The sequence below is a fragment of the Lutra lutra genome, chromosome 12 (genome assembly GCF_902655055.1).
Source record: "Lutra lutra chromosome 12, mLutLut1.2, whole genome shotgun sequence".
Taxonomy (NCBI): domain Eukaryota; kingdom Metazoa; phylum Chordata; class Mammalia; order Carnivora; family Mustelidae; genus Lutra; species Lutra lutra.
In genome coordinates this window covers 82,043,495-82,067,554 of record NC_062289.1, presented here as the reverse complement: position 1 = coordinate 82,067,554, position 24,060 = coordinate 82,043,495, and the positions used below count along the sequence as shown (strand labels likewise).

General features: G+C 50.4%; 1 protein-coding gene across 1 annotated transcript in view; it reads left to right on the top strand.

Annotated features, from left to right (window-relative positions):
• LOC125082442 (transmembrane protein 132B) overlaps positions 1-24,060 on the top strand; it is a 354,706-nt gene that overhangs the window by 260,586 nt on the left and 70,060 nt on the right. Inside the window, exon 4 of the mRNA XM_047698108.1 lies at positions 9,519-9,705. Within this exon, the coding sequence (XP_047554064.1) occupies positions 9,519-9,705 (187 nt within the window). The remainder of the gene's footprint in view (positions 1-9,518; positions 9,706-24,060) is intronic.

The following is a 24,060-nucleotide window of genomic DNA, read 5'->3' as shown; positions in this document are numbered from 1 at the left end:
ATAAAGGTGTATATTTCCCAGGTAGAACTGGTAGGCTTTCTGGACAGATCGGAGGTGGGCTACCGAGGAAGGAGGGGCTCAGGATGAACGAGGGGTCGGCCTGCGTGACTGGAAGGGTGGGTGGGGGAGAGCACGTGGTGGGGGGGATGTGAGGGGCAGGATTAGGGCATCAAGTCTGAGATGTCAGATACCCGACTGGAGCTGTCCAATAGGCAGTTGGATGAAAGAGGCTCGAATCTGGGAGAAAAGTCCAAGCGGTAGGTAGAACTTCATGATTCTCACACCTTAAAGCCCCACCCCTCCGCCTGCAAGCAGTGAAGTCACCGGGCACTTACAGTCAGATGTCTGTGGCCATTAAATACTGCTCTCGGTGAACATGGGCATTCCTCTGATGGAGGGCTGCAGGAGGCCCAGCTCGGGCCCGATCTTTGCTCAGTCGGCCACAAATGCAGCCCTGGTCCACTAGTTGTTGCCATCCTGTAATGGAGAGCCTAGCCTAATCCCTTGTGCAGGATGTTGCCCTCGTATCTCAGCAGGGAAAACACCAGGACCAGGAACAGATTGGTGCTGATTGAGGCTGCCGGCCAGGTCCTGGTGCCCCCGGTTGCCTGCAGGGTGCCCGACTTAGCAATGCCCTTCACGGCCTCCTGGAAGAACCCAGCTAGCCAGCATTTAGAGGGCACGACCCTGGGACCCTGGCCTCATTAGTAGCTGCTCTCACTTGGAGAAGCCAACCAACCCATTAGGCAGGTGAAGACTTCCTATTTAATGAGGCCCTTCCCAGTATAGGTGCACAGCAATCCTGGGCCACGCAGCAGGAGGCAGGTTCCTGCTCAGAAGCAGAATTCTGAAAAGCAACTAGAATATTCTGTGTGTGATTCTGGTCTTCATGACTGGGTCTGACGCAGAGCTGGGGACGCTGTCATCTCTTGGTAATGTGCAGGCCCAGGGAAGTGACTCATTGCACTCAGCGTCTCGTGCATGGACTCTGGAGGTGACCCTGGTCAGTCCTGGGGGCGCCCCTCTCCTCCCCGCCTTGTGACCTGCTTCAGCCGGGTTTCGGCCACTCACTGCACCCCTTCTGTGCAGGCGGATTGCCCTTGCCAGCTGGTCCCCGTGGCTGGATGGTGGCTGGTTCTGTCCTCGACTTCCTGTTGGGGCCTCCGTTGTCAGGGAGGAGAAATGCCAGAGCTCCCCTTCCCTTCGGGTCAGAGAGCAGGGCTCTAGAGGCTAGAACAGAACGCTCAGTGTGTACCGTGTCATGCCTGTTCATGCTCGCAGACACACAGCCCTCTCTGGGGGGCCGGTAAGAAAACGAACAATGACTGTTGTTGGCGGAGGGGAGAGGGGCTGGGGGTCTGGAGGCAGCAGGGGAAGGAGGACGTTTCACTGTTGTCTTCTTTGTATTTTTAGAATTTTTAAACCCAGCAATCTATTATTTATTCAAAAATTAACATGTTTATTAATAATGTTATTAAATCTTATTTATTAAAAAGCAACATTACGGGGGCTCTTAGGTGGCTCAGTTGGTTAAGTGTCCGACTCTTGATTTCGGCTCAGGTCGTGACCTCAGGGTTCTGGGTTTGGACCCCCACTGGGCTCCACGCTGGCTTGGAACCTATTTAAAAAAGTAATAATAAATTAGCAATATGATTCCCAACTCCGTATTTAGGTGTGGCCGAGAATGTCTTGGGAACGCAGTGGAGAACTAACGGACCCCAAGGCTGGCCCCGTGCACAGGCCAGAGCCCCTGGTGCTCTCTCTCTCATGCCAACTGGCGCGTCTTCGCCTCTCCTCTTTAGGGGGACCTAATGGCATTTGATTCCACGAGTCATCTTCTAGAACAAGAGTTGTCCTCAAGGTTGGGCATAGGAAGGAACAGAGGGGCTGACTCGGAGAAGTTATATCTTGGAAGTCGGTATGAGGGATGGTTTCTGGGTCGGCATTTCCTGGAAAGGTTTTGGGGATGTTGTCATTGTCAGCAAGATAGAGGGGGAAGAAAAAGATTAATTGTGGCAATTGTCTTAGCTGTCTCTGGGCTTGTCATGGTGACGCTGATAACATCAAATATGCTGCAAGTGAGGGTGAGTGTTGGTGGGAGAAATAGTCCTGGGTTTGGCGGCTGAGAAGGTGCGGGGGGTGGGGGGGCTGCCTGAGTGTTCGCTCATTCCCGGGATTTATTGTTCTCAGCTCTGGGAAAATAAGCAAAACTCAGGTCACTCATACCAGCCTGCGAGGGACTTTAAAATATTTAAGAAAGAAAAGAAGATGATATAGTTTCCTTATTTCCTGGGGTTGGGAAGTGGGGCCACGGGTTGGCTGCCTTCTCGCGAGCTGGCTGAAGAGGCAGATGGGGAGTGTCCTGGCTGGATGCCAGCAGAAGTGCAGGTTTGAGAGTCAAACAAAAGAAGAAGAAGAAACCAAATGAGAGAGAGAGAGAGAGAGAGAGAGCGCGAGCGAGTTGAGGATGGCTTTCTATATTTAAATAAATGTTTATTTTTAAACAAAATGTTCCTTGATTAGACAAACGTGTGGATAACACTCCCAACACACCTTCATTGTTGTCCCCCAGCATTTTTTCTTACTACCTGGCTTCATTCTCTTCACATTTTAAAAGAACTAAATACTATATACCCAATCGGAGCCTTTCCGTGCCTCTTGCTGGTTTCATTCTCTCTCTCCTCTGAGGTGGACATCATCATCATGGTGCACGTTTTCATGGTTTTTAAGATAAACTATACAGAGAATGGTTGCCCACGTGCTCACCGTTTTAATACAAAGTATTAGACCATGTGGATCCTTTTGTGACTTGATTTTTCCTCATTTTTTAAACTTTAGATAACTAAGATATAATTAATGTACTATAAAATGCATCCTTTCAAAGTGTACTATCCTGTGGGTTTTTTAAGTAAATTCATCAAATTGTGGAATCCTTCCCACTACCTAATTTCAGAACATTTTCATCACCCCCAAAAGAAGCTCTGTACCCACCGATAGTCAACTCCCACCCGACAGTTGGATTGTTTTCACTTTTTGGCTGTTCTGGAAAATGCTACAATGAACATTTGTGTCCAGCTTCTTTGTGGACACTCTGCACTTTTTCTGTGCCAAGCTGGGAATTTTCTAGAAGGTTCTGACATTGCTAGGGAGCGCTCCTCACCCAGTTGAGGTCAGGGTTCACTGCGGAGTCCAGAGTCCTGGCTAGGGGCTGGGTGGCAGGATAATACCACGGCAGGAGGTTGGGGGCGGGTCTGGGGGAAGAGAAATGTTCCCAAGAGGAGGAGGAATTGTGTGAGTGGGAAACAACTAATCAGGTGTTTACTAGCAGGCCAAAAACAAAACGTGTTTTCTCAGAGATCACGAATGCCTACAGGGACCCGAGGGACACAACGCATGGATAAAGTCGCCTGTTGGAGAGTTCCAGCCCCAATGGTGGGGACAGCCTTCTGTGGCTCCGGCTGATTGTTGCCACATGGGGGATGTGGGGTAATATCGCCTGGTCTCCCCATCTTCCCGGGGAAGCCAGAAATCCCATTTCTTTGGGGGAGCATATGTGTGGATTCTCTGCATTTAAAAATATTGGCAGCTAGTTCAAATTTCGTAAAAACGCGGTGTTGGGGACAGTTCATAAAGGATGGGTCGGGCCACGGTGAGCCCAGGGGACCGCGCTCTATCCTCTGGGCTTTCTGTTTAGCTTTTCCTAGTCAATCAGAAGTGCAATAAAGGAGCCTCGACCCTTGGACTGTCCCCAACTGACACAGTCTCAGAATTTTTTTTTCCAAGTTCTATATAAAAATTTGATGATGGGAAGTCAGGAAATCAAACCAACGAGGAGAGAACGTTTTGAGTCTGAAAGATTCTAAGTCCCTGCTCGAAACTTTTGGCTGTTAAATATTTTTAGACCTTTGACTGCCAAACACTGCCCAACTCATCAACCTGAAACGCTCTTCCCACAGCAATCTTTGGCGGTGCTGCCTTTGACAAAACGGAAATGAGGAGGGAGTGCCTGGGTTTTATGGAATTGCAGAAGGAGATGATTTATTCATCCCAGATCCTGAGAGCTGGTCATTAGATCAGGATGAAAACAGCTGCGTGATAGGCAGAGTGATGGACTACGGAGCCTCTGCCCCCTTGATGGGCCTGATGGGCAGCGGTCACTTCTTCCCCTCTGGGCAGACTGGTGTGGGGGGCAGTCAGGGACTGGGAGGCATGTCTGGAGGGGAAAGGGTGTGAGGAGGGACCCCAGGCAGTGGGGCTGCAGCAACTGCCTGTCTTACTACTCTGTTGTTCAAAGATCAGGGTCCAGCCTCCTCCAGGAAGCCTTCCCTGACTTGCCAGTCTGTCTTCTCCCACACCTAGTCTCAGGGTTCGCTAAGCACATGTTCCTCTGAGATCTCGTTCCAACTGTTGTTGGACAGTCCTTGATACCAAATGAGGACCAACCACATCCCAGGCAGAGTTCTAAGTGCTGGGGATACAATAACGGGCAAACACATTCGTAGGAATGTGTGTGTGTGCGCGCGCGCGCGCTCATGAGTGGGGGTGGGAACCGACATAACTGATCAGTCAGTTAGTCGACAAATCACTTAGTAGGTGGAAAGGTAAAAGCCACAGGAAACACAGAGCTGGCTAACGGGGTTGGAGCTGTAGGTACGGGGATGGAACTCTAGAGGGTGGTCTGAAGGGGATTTACCGAGCAGGTGGTATTTGAGCAAACACTGAGTGGGCGCTCTTTTGCCTTTAGCACCTTGTGCTCATGCTGAATGGTTTGGGATAAGCTTTTCCCACGATTTTTTTTTAAAGCTTAAAATAGATTTGCTCATTTATTCAACAAACATTTGCTGAGGGTCTGTTTGGCTTCTCGTCATCCTTTGGGTCTCAGCTCAAATGTCATTTCCTACACAGGCAGGCCCCAGACCTTTCATTGTCTCCTGTTGTAATCTATATTCTAGTTTAAAATAAAAACGGACTCTTTTTATTTAAATTTCTTTTTGTATTTATTTGTATTTAAATTTTTTTTTAAAGATTTTATTTATTTATTTGACAGACAGAGATCACAAGTAGGCAGAGAGGCAGGCAGAGAGAGAGGAGGAAGCAGGCTCCCTGCTGAGCAGAGAGCCTGATGCGGGGCTCGATCCCAGGACCTGGGATCATGACCTGAGCCGAAGGCAGTGGCTTAACCCACTGACCCACCCAGGCGCCCCTGTATTTAAATTTTTTTGATTAAAAATTTGTTTAGCTTTTTTAAAAAAGAAATTCAATTCTATTTCATTTTAGGACAGCATCTTCCACGACCAGGACTTGCCTTCTTTATTTACCTGACCAGCAAGACAGGGATCTTATCTGTTTCGTCTACCAATGAATTCTCAATGCCTAATGCATAATATGTGCTTCCTAAATGTCACTGCATAAATGAGTGTGCCGGGGACCATGGTGACTGTCGTGTTACAATAGGCTTTGGCCTTTGAAGAGTCAGGTTCATGCCACACAGCAGTCATCTCCTTGGTATTTTGCCCAAAGGAGTTGAAAGCTTGTGTCCACCAAGATGGCCTTCAGTAGGTGAGTGATTAAATAAATCGTGGTCCATCCCGACAATGGAAAGTTATTCGGCACTTAAAAGGAATGAGCTGTTGAGCCACGAAAAGATGTGGAAGAACCTTAAATACCTATTTCGAAGTGAAAGAGGCCAGTCTGAAGAGGGTTCACACATAGGATTCCAGTGATAGGACATTCTGGAAAAGGCAAAATGACGGAGACAGCAAACAGATAAGCGGCTTCTAGGGAGTGGGCAGAGGAGGGATGGATAGGCAGAGCACAGGGGACTTGCCAGAAGATGGTGAGAATTCTCTATAGGACACCACGAGGGTAGATCGAGGTCATCCTGCGTTTGTCCAAGCCCGTCGAATGTATGCCACCGAGACTGAACTGGGAAGTCAGTCATGGATTTTGGGTCCCCACCACCAATGATGTGGTGATGTCAACGTAGGTTCATTGGTGGTGACAAATGTACCGTCTGGTGGGGAGGCTGATAGTGGGAGGAAGTAGTGGGGAGGGCAGGCGGCTTCTGGGGGGGTCTCTGTACCCTCCCCTCCATTCTGCTGTGAACTTAAAACTTTGTGAAAAAACAAAGTCTTAAAGAAGAGAATGACATTGTGGTAGTGGAGACAGACCTACCTTCTCAGAGCAAAGAGTATAAACACACTGGCCAGCCAGGCCCAAGAACATGGCTCAGAAGTCACGGGCTGGTAACTCCTTGCCTCCTGGAACGCAGATGGCAGCCCTGGGTCTTTACAGGTGTCTGACGGGCCGTTCAGGTGTGCTCAGTGAATTAAACAAATAGGCACTAAGGCCTACAGTTTGTTGGGTGTGTCAGCTGCCACAGGCTTTTCCTGGTCCCCACGGAGTGAACAGGCTAGAGGGAGGTTGGAGTTCAGCCTTCTTGTGCTCACTGGGAAGAACCAGCACAACCTCTCCTGGGACCTTTGCTCAATGTGGTCATGAGCCAGTAGGTGCCTTGTTTTTGGTCATTTAAAAACATAATGCCAGAGAAAAGCTCTTAAGATGGAGATCCCGACAGAGGTTAGCCTTTCTTGCTCCACTTCTAGAGAAGCTCATACGGGGAAAGCTTCAGCATCTCAGCCTGGGAGCTCAGAACCATCTAGAGGTTGGTGGGGGTGGTGGGGTAATCATTGATGTAAATGGCACAACTTGCTGGAGAAGAGTTCAAGGTTTGGAACCCTCCCCTCCCCCCTTCTCTTATTTCTCTCTCCCTTCTTCCTCCCCTCCCTCCCCCAGACAGCCATGATTGTCATCATGAGTTATATGCTGAGAAATGGCGGGATGTGGCTCTTGGGGACAAGCTGCTGGTTTGGGTCCCCCAAACCCCTCCCCTGTCTCCATCTCGCCAGCGTGTCTGAGCTGCAGTCACACTGCGCATTCAAAAGCGGCCTCAGACCCACCTTAGGGGTCCTAGGGTCCCAGGGAAGATGCTCAGCTCTACTAAAGCAGAAGCTTCTGTGGGAAACAGGGCTTTGGGAACCAAGTCCTTCTGGGAGGATGCTGAGTGCTCAGCCTTGAGGGGAGCAGCAGCCAACTAGCAATTCCTGCCTGACCCCTCCAAACACACACACACACACACACACAGACACACACACTTCTCCACCCCAGGGAAACATAGCTAATGAATATCTCACAGCCACAATACTGATCCAGATTCCTCAAAGGCAGTTGGTAATTATTAAATTGAGAGGATCGTGAAGCACTTTTCTAAATTTGAAAGGTTTATCCAGGACAGATCAGGAACAGGTAAAGTTAATAATTATAAACCCATTTCCATAGAAATGGACTTATTAGCAAGCATGCCAGCTGCCTGAAACTAAAAAGACCCTTTCCTCCGGTTTGAAGGAAATGACTTAAAATAAAAACCTGTGCATAAGTGACTCTGAGTTGATCCGTTTGTAGCTGGACTCGGGCAGATTCCTGTAGCTCATGCAGCTCATGGGCTAGACAGAGAGGACCAGGAAGGGCCTGGGAAGGGAGGAGGGGGCTGGCCCTTTCACAAAGACCCTGCCCCCTCTGCCCTAAGACTGGCTGTTTCTGTAATTCTGACACCAGAGTGCAGATTTCGCAGGATCAAATCGCTGAGAACACAGAGAGTTATGCTCCTTTTCTTCTCTTGCTGGGGGTCTCACTTTCTTGGCGTTCGCCTTGCTGAGGTCTATCAAGTGCTGAGAACCCAGGAGGTATTAGAAGCAACTCCCAAGTCATGGTTCCAGGGACAGTGCAGCCCAAAGAAGAATTGAAGATCTCGTCCGATAGGACCAAGCATCTCTCGTAGACTCAACAGATGGAGAAGTGAGGACTTGCTGTGACCAGAGAGGAGACTTCAGGCTGGGGAGAGGAAGGAGGGTGCCTAAAGCGAGGGCCTCCGTCCCTAAGACCCTGAAATCCCATCGGCAACTCAGAATTAGCTCTTAGCCTCCCCTTGCCCTGCCTTCTCACTAGAGAAGCCCAGGTAAACTGGGGGCCCCTCGTGGGGGTTCTCCCGTGTGCTCACTGTCCGTCTTCTCACGAAGCGAGGGATCTCTATGCCATACACACTGTCTTCCCTGTGCAGAACACCATGACAAATAGATACTTGAGAACAGAGCTCCCATGTCCCAACCCAGCTTAACTGGGACACCCAGCTGTGTCATTTTAATAAATTGTATTTCAGGGTGAATAGCCATTTCTGGCTGCTCGCCACAGTATTGGGCAGAGCACTATCAGAGAGTTTCTTAAAACCTTGCCTGCATGGAAAAGGGTTGGGCATGACCAGTTCTATATGGAGTCTAGTGTAGTTCTGATTTGAGTGGAATTCTGCATCGGGCAGGTCAGTTCTGTCAATACCATCACTATGTCTGACCCTTGCCTCTGCTACCTCTTGGCCGCCTCTAACCATCCAGTTGCGGTTTTCCCCCTCTTCTTAAGTCAGCAGGTGGGAGGGGAGCTGTCCATGGTATGACGTTTCTGGTGGGCAACCAGCAAGCCCAGGTTTATCTTCAGAACTCTTTCTGCAGACCCTGCCCACACCCTGAAGGCTTCCAAGCCCATTCTGGTCCAGGCAGGCCCACTGACAGTAAAAGAATGGGATGGTTTGTGTGACTCAGGCCTCGGGGGACCATGAATCGGTCACTCTGCTGTCAGATTCCTGGGGTGGGGATAAAGTTAGCATCAGGGGTGACGGAAAAGGCTACAGAACAGGAGTCCTTCACAAATCCTGTGCTGGATGACTCTTATTTTAACTCTCTGTTCAGTGACTTCTGCTGCTGGTACAATAGGCTGCCTATAATTTACAACATCCCCGTCAATGACAAGGTGCTCCTGTGTACAAAAATACTGAGAGTAACGCTGGTCTTTTTCATGTTTCTGCGTCCCATCCACCTTCTTCCCCTCCTCCAAACACATGTGGAGTGCTGCCACTCCATGAATTAAGGCAGGGAGAGTCTTATGTCTCATCTCATTTCAGGGTCATGAAACGAGGAATCACTGTACCATCTTATGTGTTGCTCATAGTTACGTAGTGGACAGGGAGTTATGGAGTCCTTCCCCTGCTTGGTCTCATGATGCTCCCACCAGCCCATGACGTCACCACCCTTCTCCCCAAATCATAAAGCTCTGAGTTTGAGCCACAGGTCCACAGCCATACAGATACACAAATGTGGAATTAGCCAGAGTCCAGGCTGTGCCTCAGGAATGGAGGGAGGCTCAGGGCCCCTTGCTGTGTTGCAAACATGGGGGTGGGGAGAGCTGTCTGACCTGTTTATCCAGGGAAGAACAGACGGGTTTCCACTGAGCCCTGCAGATGGACGGCCCACCCACTTGGAGGTGTGGGTCACTGACAGCGCATGAATCAGGCTCTGTCAACACTGTTGTGTTGGGCTTTCGACTGGCAAGGAGGAACATGGCATTCATGCCTTCTTGCTGTTCTACGGACCCTCAGGTTTTCAACTGCACTTCGACATGTGTTTGTTTTCCAGGGCAAATGGCACCTTCTATGAGATCCTGCAAGTGGACTTTGGGATCGACAACAGCAGCGGCCTGGCCGGGGCGCAGCCCATCACCTGGCAGGTAGAGTACCCCGTGGAGGACGCCATGAGCGAGCTGGCCGTCTCCGAGATCTTCGTCAGCCAGACATCCTTTGTGGGCATCGTCCCTCTAGCAATGGTGAGAAATTTGAGCTTCGGCAGAGGGTCACCAAGAGGTTTTCGTGGAGTGCTTCTAATGTTCCAAGAAACATGACATGTTATATAACCTGTTATTTTTTTTTATGCACCTGATGAGAACGTTTAAGCAAGGGAAATACACTTGGATTACATTTTATTAGCCTGCTTTCTCTAATGCCTTTTTGGAAACTATTTGGGGTCTGCCGTAAATCTCTTCTCCTTTGTGAATATTGGTGAATATTTCCTGGGGGCTCCTGTTCTTTATGGTCTCAATCTGGGCCCCCATCAGGACCAAGTGCTGGGCTGAGTGGAACGTACCACGTGTCAGAGTGGGGACAGCGCTCTGCACACTGAGTGAGCAGCTCTGGCCACTCGGCCTCACCGGGCAGTTCCCAGGTAGCGTGGGGCCGGGCAAGCTGAAAAATGTGATAGCCTGAAGCAGCCTTGTTGGGGACTAACCTGCTGAGCCTGCAGAGGGTCCCAGAGTCTATAAAACCACTTCCCGTTTCTGTTCCTGGCCAGGAGATGACCAGATTTTCCCTCTGAGCTTGGTTAAAGCTCCGTTCATGACCAGACTCAGGGGCCCCATCTCAGAACAGGGTCATACATGAGGTTCCAGAGTGTAAAAAGGACAATGCTGGTGAGTCACAGGGATCATCAGTCCCCAGGAGTGCCCCATTCCTAATACCCCTTTCCACATTGGAAATGTTCAGTGGAACAGGAAATATTCAGCATTGCTTCAGCCTTCCATCTGGCGACAAAGCGTGAGGGTCAGCACCCAGATACTCTAGGGCAATCCGTGGGTATTTCTACTGTCCATACTCCAGTTGGATACCAGGGTTGAGGTCCTTGCAGATGAAACCCTACACCTGCCAATGAATTCTGCAGTTCCCATATCTGGGTTCTTACGCTTGTCTATGCCCAAAACACACTTTCCCTACGTGTCCCCGTGCCTAGCTCCTTCTCTTCACCTTGACTGTTAAGAGACGCACCCTCCAACCATGTGGGCCAGAACTGGCTCTCTGTCTCCGTCGCCCAGCTCTCCCTGTTCACACCACTGCCCTGTTTCAGCTTCTTTATAGATGTTATTGGTGTTGGAGGTGCAGGGCTCACCTTCCATCTCCTTCCTGCAAGGTGAGATCCGTGAGGGTAGGAGTCCGTCAGTTGTGTCCACATCTGTGATCCCGGCACCTAGAACAGTGCCTGAGACAGTTCTGTATGCTGTGAATGAAGTCAGCGAATGAATGAACCCCTTGCTTTAATCCCAGCTACTGGGCTTATCTAGTTCTCGAAAGTTAGCCTGATGGAGTTTACCCGCCTCAGCCGCAGTCTCCATTTTGGTTTTGGTGCAGCCGCAGTCAGCAGGAAATGGCCCTGTTAAGGGGCAGAGAGAGATGGATGTGGATTTTTTTTTTTTTAAGATTTTATTTATTTATTTGAGAGAGAGAGATCACAAGTAGGCAGAGAGGCAGGCAGAGAGAGAGAGGAGGAAGCAGGCTCCCTGCTAAGCAGAGAGCCTGATGCGGGGCTTGATCCCAGGACCCTGAGATCATGACCTGAGCCGAAAGCAGAGGCTTTAACCTGCTGAGCCACCCAGGTGCCCGATGGATGTGGATTTTAAAGCAGAACGAGACTGTTCTGATTCTCCAGATCAACCTCAGTCTGGCTGAGGTTGGCTTATGGTTTTACGTTGCGTCCTTACGATGGGGGCCCTGTGCTTAACGGGTGGCTCTCTTCATGGGGATTTCGCAGACTCCTGTTCTTCTGAGGACGGAATTCCGAGGGAGAAGGTCACGCCCTCCTCTGAAGGGCAGGTGCTGGTTTTGGGAAGAGCAGGAAAGGGGGCTGGAACCAGGAAAGGGGCAGAGCCCCGTGGTTGGCCAAGCGCAGCAGCCTGCAGACCAAATCCAGGGTCAGACACAGCCATGACCATTTGTCGTGGGTTGTTTGTGGCTAATTTCACGCTGTTGTGGTGCACTCAGCGTTTGCAACAGTGTAGCCTTGGCCAAACTTTGGTTCTAGCATTTCGCCGGCCCTAAGTTCCCTTCTGAGGAGAGTGTCTGCCAGTGGGGACTGTTATTCTGCTGTTACTGGGCTTCAGGGGATGTGCTGGTTGTCCTGTCTCTTGGGATCCCCTTTCCTGATGAGGTCTTCGTTACAGACACACAGATGCTCTTTGCTGATGGTGACGCCCTCTCTCACGATGCTGCCTGAAGACCTAACTCACAGCTCCAGGCTGAGTGGGCTGTCCCTCACAGGGTCAGGGCTCGGAGCTGGGACAGCACAGAATTGGGGTGGGGAGAGAAGGAGACGGTGAAACCCACACAGGAAGGAAGGAAGAGCCTGGCAGAGCAGGGAAAGCAGGCATTCGGAATGTGGTCCTAGATCCCGGGTTGGCTTTGATGGTCTCTCTGCAGGGGTCGGCGCTTCCCTGTGTGGTGTCCCTGCTCTTTTTTTTCTTTAAGATCTAATTGGCTTTATTAAACATTTCGCAAATCAGGCAATACCTTATTGAGAAAGTAGGGGGGACTTCCAAAGGGCTACACAAAGGGAGGGGTTCTAAAGGCAGGACAAGAAAGTTATAAACAGAAAAAAGGATTATTTCAGGGGAGGTCATCTTCCATCACAGACAAAAGGGTCTCAGGTAAATTATCTCATCTTCCTTTGGGGGATGGAGAGGGCCCATGTGACAGGTTGCCTTATTGGTGCTGATCAGAACATTGAAGACCAATCCGTTAATTCTGTGTTCCTGAGGGAGGCTGACACTTTCAGGAGGCCTGGTGTTGGGCCCTGGTTTCGTGATGTGGTCCTAGCATGAGTGACTCCATTTTGAGCCTGTGGTTTTCTATGTTATGTTATGTTATGTTATGTTATGTTATGTTATCCTATTTTAATTCTATTCTATTCTATTTTATTCTATTTATCTTTTCAGTGTTCAAAGATTCATTGTTTATGCACCACACCCAGTGCTCCATGCAATACATGCCCTCCTTAATACCCACCACCAGGTTCACCCAAGCACCCACCCTCCTCCCCTCCAAAACCCTCAGTTTGTTTCTCAGAGTCCACAGTCTGTCATGGTTTGTCTCCCCCTCTGATTTCCCCCAATTCACTTTTCCTTTCCTTCTCCTAATGTCCTCCGTGTAATTCCTTATGCTCCACAAGTAAGTGAAACCATATGATAACTGACTCTCTCTGCTTGACTTACTTCACTCAGCAGAATCTCCTCCAGTCCTTTCCATATTGATGGAAAAGTTCAGTATTCATCCTTTCTGATGGCTGAGTAATATTCCATTGTATATACGGACCACATCTTTATCCATTCATCTGTAGAAGGGCATCTTGGCTCTTTCCACATTTTGGGTACTATGGCCATTGCTGCTATGAACATTGGGGTACATAAGGCCTTTCTTTTCACTACATCTGTATCTTTGGGGTAAATACCCAGTAAATACCCAGTAGTACAATTGCTGGGTCATAGGGAAGCTCTATTTTTTATTTTTTGAGGAATCTCCACACTGTTTTCCAGAGAGGCTGCACCAACTTGCATTCCCACCAACAGTGTAAGACGGTTCCCCTTTCTCCACATCCTCTCCAACACACGTTGTTTCCTGTCTTGTTGATTTTGGCCCTTCTAACTGGTGTAAGGTTCTCAGTGTGGTTTTGATTCGAATTTCCCTGATGGCCCATGATAATGAACATTTTTTCATGTGTCTGTTAGCCATCTATCTGTATGTCTTCTTTGGAGAAGTATCTGTTCATGTCTTCTGCCCATTTTTTGACATGATTATCTGGTTTTTTGGGTGTTGAGTTTGAGGAGTTCTTTATAGATCTTGGATATCAGTTCTTTGTCTATAGTGTCATTTGCAAATATCTTCTCCCATTCCATGGGTTGCCACTTTGTTTTGTTGACTCTTTCCTTTCTTGCTCCTGTGTCTTACTGACTGGTGCCTGGGGGTGGAGTGCAGTGGATACCAGTGGCGAGCTTGCCTGCATCTGGAGGTTTCTCTGCTGCCCTCCTTCAGTCACCCCTATTCCCTCCCCTCAGGGGTCATCCTGGTGCTTTGCCGCTCAGGGAGGCTGGTTTTATATGTGTTGTGCATGCGGCATGTCTCTGACCATTTGACACCACCCAGTGCTCCCCATCTGGCTGGTCTTTACTCAGGGACAGTTTCTTGAACTGGGCTTTCATTCCTCTTGGCAGGAAGGTGCCGGGGTTGGGTGGTTGAGTGGGGTTGTGTATCACCATCTCTCTTAGATCACTGTGAAGAGTGGCTCTGACATGGCTCCAGAGGACCAGAGCTATTTTGTAAAGTTGGCCATGGGACCGAAGTTGGTCTTTCCTTCTCTTGTAGTCAGTTATTCTAGCTGTTCCCCAGACCCACAGCTGCCAAGGGGAGAATTCTGCCTACCGTGCTTGGCAGGCAGTACCTTCTCTGTGCTTCTTCCTTTTCTCTCTTCCTGCCTTCCCCTTCCCCCTTCCCACTCCTCTCCTCCCTCTTTCCCTTCTTCACCTCCTTTCTTCCTTCTCAGTGGCAACTAACTCTGGGCAGCTTCTGCATGGAAGATATGACTTGTCCACAGAACATCCACAAATGGGCTTGTTGCTGTATCAGTTGTACCCAGAAACAGAAACCACTGAAGTAGCGAGAACACAGTGATGTAAGCCTGAGCACGCAGCTCAGAAATTAGGACGATGAGCAGGCAGACACAACAGAAGAGTCGGGAACTCTGGCCAGAACAAGATTCCACTGGCCCGGGGCTGGAGCAAGGGGGGGGGGCGTTCCTGGGAACCAGGCCTGGGTCCCCTGAGCAGCCAGAACCCCACAGGGAATGGATCTGAAGGCCCACAGGCTCTGGTTGATGCCGCTGTCTTGCTGGTTTTGTTGCACAACACAACTCCAATGTCCCAAGTGTGTCCTGTTCATCAGAAGCCCGTGCATTCGGAATACAGCCACACTGAGTCCTGGATCTGCCCAGAATGTTCCACTTGGCTGGTTTCTGGTCTCTTTTCACCTCAATAGTCCACTTGGAGAGGCCTCTTCTGGCCGCTCAGGCCAAATTAGTTCTGTCCTTCTTATACTCTTGTTCCCTTGCTTCTTGTAGACCCCACCAGTGTCTGCAGTTCACGCTTATTTACATGATTGTGCATGTCTGTCTCAGTCTGGCTCTGATCATGAGAAAGAATTTAAACAGTGAAAGTTTGCTCTAAAGGGTCATTATTCATAACAGAGACTGGAATAATGAGGGATTGCTTAGTAAGAAATGAGGAGAACTCTGAAGAATGTTCCTTCAGGAGCATCCACGGCCCCAGGGCTGAGCTGCAGGCCCCAGGAACAGCCCCCCCCCACCCTGAGATCCACCTCTTGCTGGACAGGGTGTGGTCCCAGCTCACGGAACATGGAGAACTTGCGGAGGTAGCATACCAGTGGAACTTCCTGGAATCCTGAAGACTGTTCTTTATAGAAAGATGTCTCATCAGAGGTATCGGTGGCTGCTGGGCAAAGCTGCTGGGTGCAGGGTGCTATAGGAGCTGGGCATGGGGATGGCTTCCAGTGCTGGAGAAGTCCCAGCATGGGCGCATAGCCTGTAGACAGGGTGCACCAGAATCCCAAGGCAAGCCCTTTCCCTTGGGAACGTCTCTCCAGCACCCCTACTGACAAAGTTCAACACGTCACCTTTTGGCAAAGAAAAGGGCTCAGGTCCATTTACATAGAGCAGGTGATGAGGGCTGAATTTGGAGCTGGGCAGCAGTAGGTTGGAAAGCAGAAACAGGATTGCAAGCTCCTGGATGGGAGGGACCGTGTTTGCTCTGGTCACTGGGGACTCCTTGCATGATGCCGAGTGTCGGTATTTGCTCAACAAATGAATGGATGGTCATATTTACTGTCAGAACCCAAGGCCATTGGCTGGAGCTCCCCTTTGCTGAGTTAATTTCCTTTTGCTGCAGTAACAAATCACTACAAGCTTAATGACTTAAAGCAACAAGAAATGATCATTTTATAGTCTGGAGGCCCGAGAGTCTGAAATGGGTCTCACTGAGCTGAAATCCACCTGTCAGCAGAACTGCATCCTTCCAGAAGCTGAGACGGAGAGGCCACATGTTGCCTTTTCCAGCTCCTAGAGGCCACTCACATCCCTTGGGCCCTGACTCCATGTCATTCAAACCTCTGCTTCTGTCATTACATCTCCTCTCTGACCCTCCTGACTCCCGAGTCCCTTAGGAAGGCCCTTGCAATGACATGGGGGCCACTTGGATGTTAGCCAGGAAAATCTCCCCATCTCAAGAATCTTCACTTTCCCTCTTGCCAGGCAAAGTAACATATCCATAGATTCTGGGGATTATGATGTGGACATCCTAGAGGGGCCATTATTTTCCCCCCACCTGCTTTGCACAGGACCCCAGTCTCCCCTTTCTAGTCTTCCTCAGGCTGTTTACTGAGAACTCTCCATTTCTCTTCCCATGATCTGTTCTGTTGCCTGAGGAGCTTTCTGGATCTCAGTGTCATCCCCAGCCAACCCATCCCCTCTGACACCTCCAGGCTCCGAGGACACTGCTCTCCTGGCATCAGGGAAGCCCTCTGCGCTCTGCTTTTCCAGAGGATCTCACGATAGAGACCCCACAGGCATGGTGATCACAAGCCTCTTTATTTACGCAGACAGCCTTTCATCCTGGAGGGTAGGGGCCACCATGGGCCTGGGGCCAAGGAGGCTTCTGTTGTAGCTTCTCCTCCAACCCCCGGAGCTGGGGAGAGGAGACCTGAGGGCAGAGCCTACCTGGCTTCTCATTCTGCATGTAGCCTCGAGGGGTCCCCTAACTTGTCTTTGCTATAGTTTCTCATGTGTGAATTCCAAGTAAGAACACTGGTCCTGTCTGTTGCACAGTGGGGTCGTATGGACCAAGTGACCTAGAACAAGTACAAACATGCTTACAACATCCAGGCAAATGTGAAGGTCATGCATGTAGTGGAAAGCACCTCAGGTAGATTGAACCAGATTCAACTGTTATGTAGAATTAACGACCCTCTCTACCTTGTCAGTTTTTTTATCCTGTTAATTTACTTGGGTGATGTACATACTGGGAAAATGTCAATCATTTTCACCTTTAAGGTAGTTGTCAGTAAAACATTTTGGTCAAGAGTACAGCTTGTAGGGTCAACCTGTTTAGACTGAAATTTGAACTTTAGTGTTTACTAGCTCGGTTATCATGGGCCTATCACCTCATTTATCTGAAACTCGGTTTTCTTGTCTGTAAACTGAAGAAATGAGGTTTCTTGTCTTTTAGAGTTTTGTGAGGACTCAATGGGACTGCAGGGAGGGTGTTACTGTGTTGGCCCAGCATCCTGTCAGGACTCAGTCATATTTAGTCATCATTATTTTCGTCATGGCTGCCGTTTTCTCTGGCCATATGCGGGCACATCTGTCACTGTTTGGGTGAAGGCCAAGCCAGAGTTCAGTCTCAGAGTGGGTGGTGGGTTCTCCTCCTGGAGGGAGCAAAGAGTTTGATTTCATGAGTCAGAGATTGCCAGTGGTCAGAGGTGGGGAGATGAAGACCTGGTATTTGGGGACTCAGCTGTGACAGGGCGAGAAGGGGGAAGACTTGGGATGGGCAGTCAGCTGGAACTCCACCATCCAACTCTTTATCTGTTTGTCCATCCATCAGTCTCACTGCACGTTCTGAGGGGGCACCATTACCCTGGAAGGCAACCCAGGCTTATGATTCAGAACTTTGCTACCAAGTTGTGTAGCCCTGGGTAACATTGGATACTGTTGGCACCTTTAGGGTAGTGAAGCAATCTCTACTTCATGAAGGCAAATATGCAGCTTTGGGGTAATGTCTGATAGGACTAGGGAGAGACCCCAGGATTGGAAGCCAAGACAGGGGCCGATCCAGGGAGGAAAACTTGCAAAACAACAGTGGCAGTGGTGATGTACTCATGCATCTGTCTTTCCACCCATCTGTCTGTCCATCTGTCTATCCATCTATCCATCTCCATCCATCCATCTGTCCTTCTACCCATCCATTTTGTTTATCTAACTATCCATCTTTCCATCCATCATTCTGTCCATCCATGTCTGTCCACTCATCCATCTTTCCATCTGCCCACCCATCTGTCCATATGTTTGAACAGCCATTCATCTTTTCCTTCATCCATCCATCTGTCCATCTGTCCTTCCATCCATCTATTCATTCATCCTACTATATATCTTTCCATCCATCCTTGCATCCAGTTTTCCATCCATCTGTCCATCCATCCATCCATCCATCCGTTTGTTCATCTATCCATCTGTTCCTTCCTCCCTTCCTTCCTTCCAGTCAATTAGTGTACAACAGACATTTGTTTAGTATATACTATGTGCTGGCTTTATTATTTTTTGGTACAGGGAGAGAGAGAAAGTGGAGCTGATGGAAATTTTGGAGTTGAAAACCATTTGTGTCTGATAATTCCATTTCTAGCAGAACAGCACAGATGGTCAAAACCTTCAAAAATCCCATCTTAAAAAGGGCAGTTGAAAAAGAGGAGTGTCACAGCTCAGGGTAATAATGATGTTTTCTACATCATTTTTAAAATCTAAAGCTTGAAAATAATCTTTTTGCTATTCCCTCCATGCCTGGGAAATGCTAAGTCAGTGCCTATTTCTTTTCTTTATGAAAGCACAAGTTTTCTGCCTTTCCCCTTCCATTGTGTCCCTTCACTCCCCCTCACTTCTCTTTGGTTTTCTGCCCAATTACTGAGCTTTGAGCTTAGAGACTTATTTCCAGGGGTGCTGCGGAGCGCGGGGCTGGAGTCCACTATCCCACTACTGTTCTTAAAACTAAAAAGCCCATCTCTACACATGCCGGTAAAAACACATGATCTTTCCACAAGGTTGGAATTAAAAAAATGAACACATTTGGTGAGTTTCTAGGCAACTGGGTACACAGGCTCCGCGCAGGAAATAAACAAGAGAAATAATCAGATCCGTCCTCAGTCATACCAGCCTGAGACTTTACAAGACCTGGGCGCATGTACTTCTTTCCTTCCAACGGGACTCGTGTGCCTACTGTGTGTTTCAGCAGATGCCGATGAGGTGACCCAGAGCCCCAGCTCGCAGGCTGCCCCCATGCCAGGACAGTCCGTTCCATCAGTTCAGGTCCGAGAACTCACGCTGGTAGCAGAACGGAGAGACCGGGAAGTCGGTGGGCAGTGTCAGAGCATCAGGAAATGTCTTTCTGAGGGTCCGGTGTCTGCCCTGAGGCCTAACCGAGGAGGACAAGGCGGCTATAGACAGCTGTGGCTGAAGAGCACCGCGACTGCAAGCAGAACCAGCTGTGGTGTGAGCGAGGACCTCCGAGAGGGCCCAGGGCTAGAGTGGGCAGAGCATGGGGCGGGGGTTGGGAAGACCTGGGAGTGTGGGGGGGGAGCGCAGCACAGGTTCTGCAGGCTGTGGAGGTAACAGCTTACGCCACACGGGCCTCCTGGTGCCCCGGCACCGTTCTTGGCGTCGGTACCCGTCTCCTGCAGCTGCTATGATGAATTACCACCATCGTCGTGACTTTCAACAGCACAAACTTGTCTTGCACTTCGGGAAGTCTGGGATGGGTCTAGGGGGCAGAAATCAAGGTGTCAGCGGGACTGTGTTCCTTCTGGGGGCACTGGGGGAAAATCAGACCCTCATTTGCCTGTTTCCAGCTTCTAGAGGCCACCACGTTGCTCTTATGTCCGCTTGCATTTCTGTGTCCCCTTTCTTGGACCGTGACCCTCCTGCCTCTGTCTTTCACTTACAAGGACACTGTGGTGACACTGGGCCACTGGGATGACCCAGGACAACCCCCTCCCTCCATCTCAGGATCCTTCACTGCATCACATCTGAAACCCCGTTGCCATGGAAGGTTCCATACCTTCCCCAAATACCTATCCCCAAATACCCCATAGGGGATATTTGGGGATACCTATCTGTATCTCCACCCACTGTACGAGACTGGGAGGTCCTCGACGGCAGACCGGCATGGTTGCTCATCGGCTGGGGCACGCAGCACACAGCCCGCCCTCCGAGGGTGCAGGGTGCCTGGTAGGCATTCGTCGAAGGGCACACTCTAGTCTGAGTTCCGTGGTATTTCATGCGTATTGTTTGCAACATAAATCAGACTATGTTGCCTCTTCCTACTCATCCCACTTAAAACCATCCATTGGACTCCCATCATACGTACAGTGACAACCCCAGGTTTCTGAACCTGGGGCCTGCAGAAGGTGTCTGTTGTTAGAATTCAGGGGTCCATGAAATCGGATGGGGACAGATAAACACCCCCCCCCCCATACATAGACATGCCCACATATGTGTGTGCACATATACACACAGACACACACACACGCATACCGAGTGCTGGTCTCTGCCCTCTGGCAGTCCACAGCTCGGGGGCGGGGCAGGGGACATACAGACAAGCTCAGCGCAGTGAGGGCATGGATGGATTCCCATTCACGATCTCCCCTTGCGGCTGCATCGCCAGCTCCCCAACCCCAACCTCCCCACCGTCAGCTCTCTCTTGGGTGGTTGGTTCAGCTCCTGCCTCCACCTTCCACACCCTGCCATCTGTACTCTCCAAATACACACAGAGCACTCTGCTGAAACATGCATCAGATCCTGCAGACTCCCCACCGGAAGCCCTGGGACGGCCGTCCAGTCCTCCTGCGGTGCGGTTCTCCCTCCTCACCGGCATATCCAAAGCTCAGCACGTCTGCACATCTGGTTGCTACCCCACCTCAGACCTCGCTTCACCCCCTCCAAGCCCTTTGCTACCCCAGGACCTTTTCCTGGGCTCCTCCTCCACCCAGAATCCTTCTCACAGCTCTTGACCTGTCTGTCACTCGTTCATTCAAATGTCAGCTCAGGTACGGGGAAATTCTCTCTAGGGAGACAACGGTGGCTTTTTTTTTCTTTTGGACTTCTGTATGTAGACCTCATCTCAGTCATTCTACACATTTGGGAGCACAGTGGGGAGCGTGGGGTGCCTTGGAAGGTAGGAAGAGGGGGTCAGAGAGAGAGAGAGAGGTTCCCCTGCCTGGGATGAGGATCTGTGGTCTCTAAAGTGGGGGGCACCCACCTTTGACTTCCTGCCTGTTCCCTTGGCGCTGTGAGAAAAGCTCAGAGGGAAGAGGCTGCTTGTCATCCCTAGAGAAGTGGGACCCTGGGCACAGGGTTCCCAGCCTTTGGAATGACTCCCAGATTCCGTGCCCATCTTGGATCTGGACCAAGAGCATATCAGTGACAGTCATAGTGGGCATGGAGTTCCGTCCCCTTCTTTCCTTCAGCAATAACCCAGACTTCTGGTTCTTGTTTGACAAGCAGCGAAGTTTCGAAATGATCCCAGTTGATGGCAAACTCAGATCCCCAAGGGACGCTCAGTGTCGGCCTGGGCAGACTCGGCCACTGTGTTCAAATCCCAGACCTCACACTTAGTGGCCACCAGACCTTGGGCGAGTGGTTTCCCTGCGCTGGGACTCAGTTCTCTGTGGGTGAGATCAGCCCAGGCTTGTGGTGAAGTCATGCGTGCGAACTATCCAGGGCAGAGCCTGGGGGAGATGGCCTGTCAAAACTAGGAGTCTGGAACAGTGGCGTGTGCAGTAGAGAACACAAGGGGTTTCTGGCACGGTGCTATTCTGAGTTCATGGGATCAGACGAGGCACAGGTGTGATGTGTAGAGAGAAGTTGTCACAGTGGGGTCCCTGGAGCAGAGAGGGACCACAGCAGGTGCTCCCGCCTCCAGCTCCTGCACAGCCCATTTTCCTTTGCCTTTCTCCTCCTTCATACTCAGGGAAGCTGGTTCTTTCTTCCACGGGAGGGAGGGCACAGGCCGCCTCTCTCCCCAGGACCAAGCCCCATGAAACTGCTCTTATCCGATCTGCTGGCACCCAGCTGCCAAGCTGCCCACTTGCTGTAAGCGTCCAGGCTGCTGGGCCAGCGGCTGTGTCACTCTGCTTGCTACATGGAAGCTTTGGGCACCCTGGAGGCGACTTTATTTTCTTGGGATCATTGTGCCTGATGGCACCCCCCCAAACTGGGCACTTAAATCTTGCGAGGCCCCTGTTTCCTGTCATGGAGCCTCTCTCTCCCTCCCCGGCTGTCGGGGTTTGTCCTTTGGCCACCTGGCCTGCCTGTGGCTGGCCTTCAGAGGGGCCCTTGGAGCACCCCCCGCCGAGCCAGCTTGAACAGGGACGTCCTGGCCCCCAGGATGGTCCAGCAGGGGTCTGCAGCCCCTCGGGGTGTCTGCCGTAGCTTTGGGAGATCTTAAGTGGAAGGGCAGTTCAGAAAGTTTTAAAGGCTTGCAAATGAGTCTCTTTTTTGCCCTTTGTCTTTTGTTTTGTTTTGTTTAAAACTTAAAAATAAAATCGAAGAGTGCTTGAACACATCCTCCTAAAGCATTTTAGGTAAGACGGGCGTGTTCGTGGACCAGCCCACAATTCCAACGCCCTTCCCCAAGTCAATGGTGGTTTATCTTTCTCTGTGTTTCCCGTCTGGAGCTCTGTATCTACATTCGGACATGTATCTGTGGCTGCAGAAAACACACCGAGCTGTTCGCGTGTGTGTGCGCGGCTGTGTTGTAAAACAAAGGGTGTTGTGCTGCGTATCGCGTTCTTAGCAGTCGACAATATGTCTTGGAGGCCACTTCAAGCCCATGTGGATAGAACTGCCTCATCCATTTTTTAAAAACCTGCTCTGTCATATTCCGGGCCATTCCGTTCCCTTCCCTACCAATGAATGTTTACGTGGTTCCCATTTCTTTTCTTCTCCTTTTACTTGTTACTCTGATGCACCCTGTAAGACGCCATCTGGCTTGGGGCTGGGGCGTGGGTTTACATCCTGTGCCAAATGGTGGCATGCCGGAGCGTGGCTGTGCTGAGGCAGGTCCGTGTCTTGGGGCGACCGTCATGAATGATCATCAGCCCGACGGCTGAAAGCAACAGGACTTCTCTGTCCGTTCTGGAGGACAGAGCTCCAAAAGCAAGACATCAGCAGGGCCACACTCCCTTTGAGGGCTTGAAGGTTATAGGTCCTTCCTTGCCTGTTCTGGCTTCTACTGGCTCCAGGCCTTCCTTGGCGTGTGGCCACCTCGCTCCAGTGTCTGTCCCTGCCATCAGAGGGCTGGCTCGTGGGTTTGCCTCTGTGGATCCTCTCCCTATGAGGACTCCAGGCATTGGCCCACCCTCATCCAGTCTGACCTCATTTAACTAACGACATCTGCAAAGACCCTCTTTCCAAATAAAGCCCCACCCTGAGAGTCCAGTGGGCATGAATTGGGGGGGGGGGGGACTAACCCACTACAGGAGCAGCGAGGGCGAATGTTTACATGTATAGCATGAACATGCTAACTTAGACCTGGACGGCATTCACGGGCAGCGCTGCCCCACACCGTGCGCGTCGCCAGCAAGAACGGTGACTTATAAGGCTGGGAGGTCTTCAGTCAGCGACGGAGCTGCGCCCATTTCCATTCGGTCTCGCTGGTTAGACTCCCTTTGCCGGGACAAGCACGGGGTCCCAGCACCGCCGAAAAGCAGTTTTGTTGAGTCCTGACTTCACAAGTCCATCCAGAAGGCCCAAGCTCCTCTCCGTCTACCAAAACAAAGTTGTTAGTGTCCTCACCTGTGGGAGGCGCACGCGAACCTTGCAGCAGGTGTTTGGAATGACCCCCCGGATCTGTCTCGTAGGCTCTCATGTACAAGGAAGAGTGAGCTAGTCTGCAAATAGCTGTTAGCTTGTCTGTACACACACGGTTCCACCTGATTGGTCCGACCCGGTTGCAGCCGAAAGGAGCAATTTTAAATTGTCAAGGAGAATGTGTGTCCAGTGGGAACGTTTTACAAATGACCAGAAATAACCGTCTTTGTCGGATGAGATTAAAGCCGCGCGGTTTGCAAGCGTTGCTGTATGCACACTTCTGATGGGCCCGACGCTGCTCACGGGCCCACGGTCACGTCATTCCCGAGCACGACGCCGGTGTGTGTGGTCACTAAACCAGTCACCGCGGTGGCCCCATCATCGTCCTCAGATGTTATGTCATTTCCTAACTTACATTTAAAAAATAACAACATAGAAAAAAAAAATAACAACATAGAAAGGGTTGCTCTTGCGGAGTGAACCGGAGTCAGCTAAGTGGAAAAGGAGAAGAAAGAAAAACCCATTAAGATGTTTAGTTCAGTTGACCTGTGTCTTTTTGGCAAACCTTTGCTGATGGGTAATTTCTGAAGGTGAATGGGAAAAATAGACCCAGTAAGCAAGTCTGGGAAAGAGACTCATGGCTGTCGGGCAGAGGAACGAAGGATTCTGGGGGCCTCTGTTGCCGCCAGAATGTGACTGGACACGTTTTTAAGGCTCCATC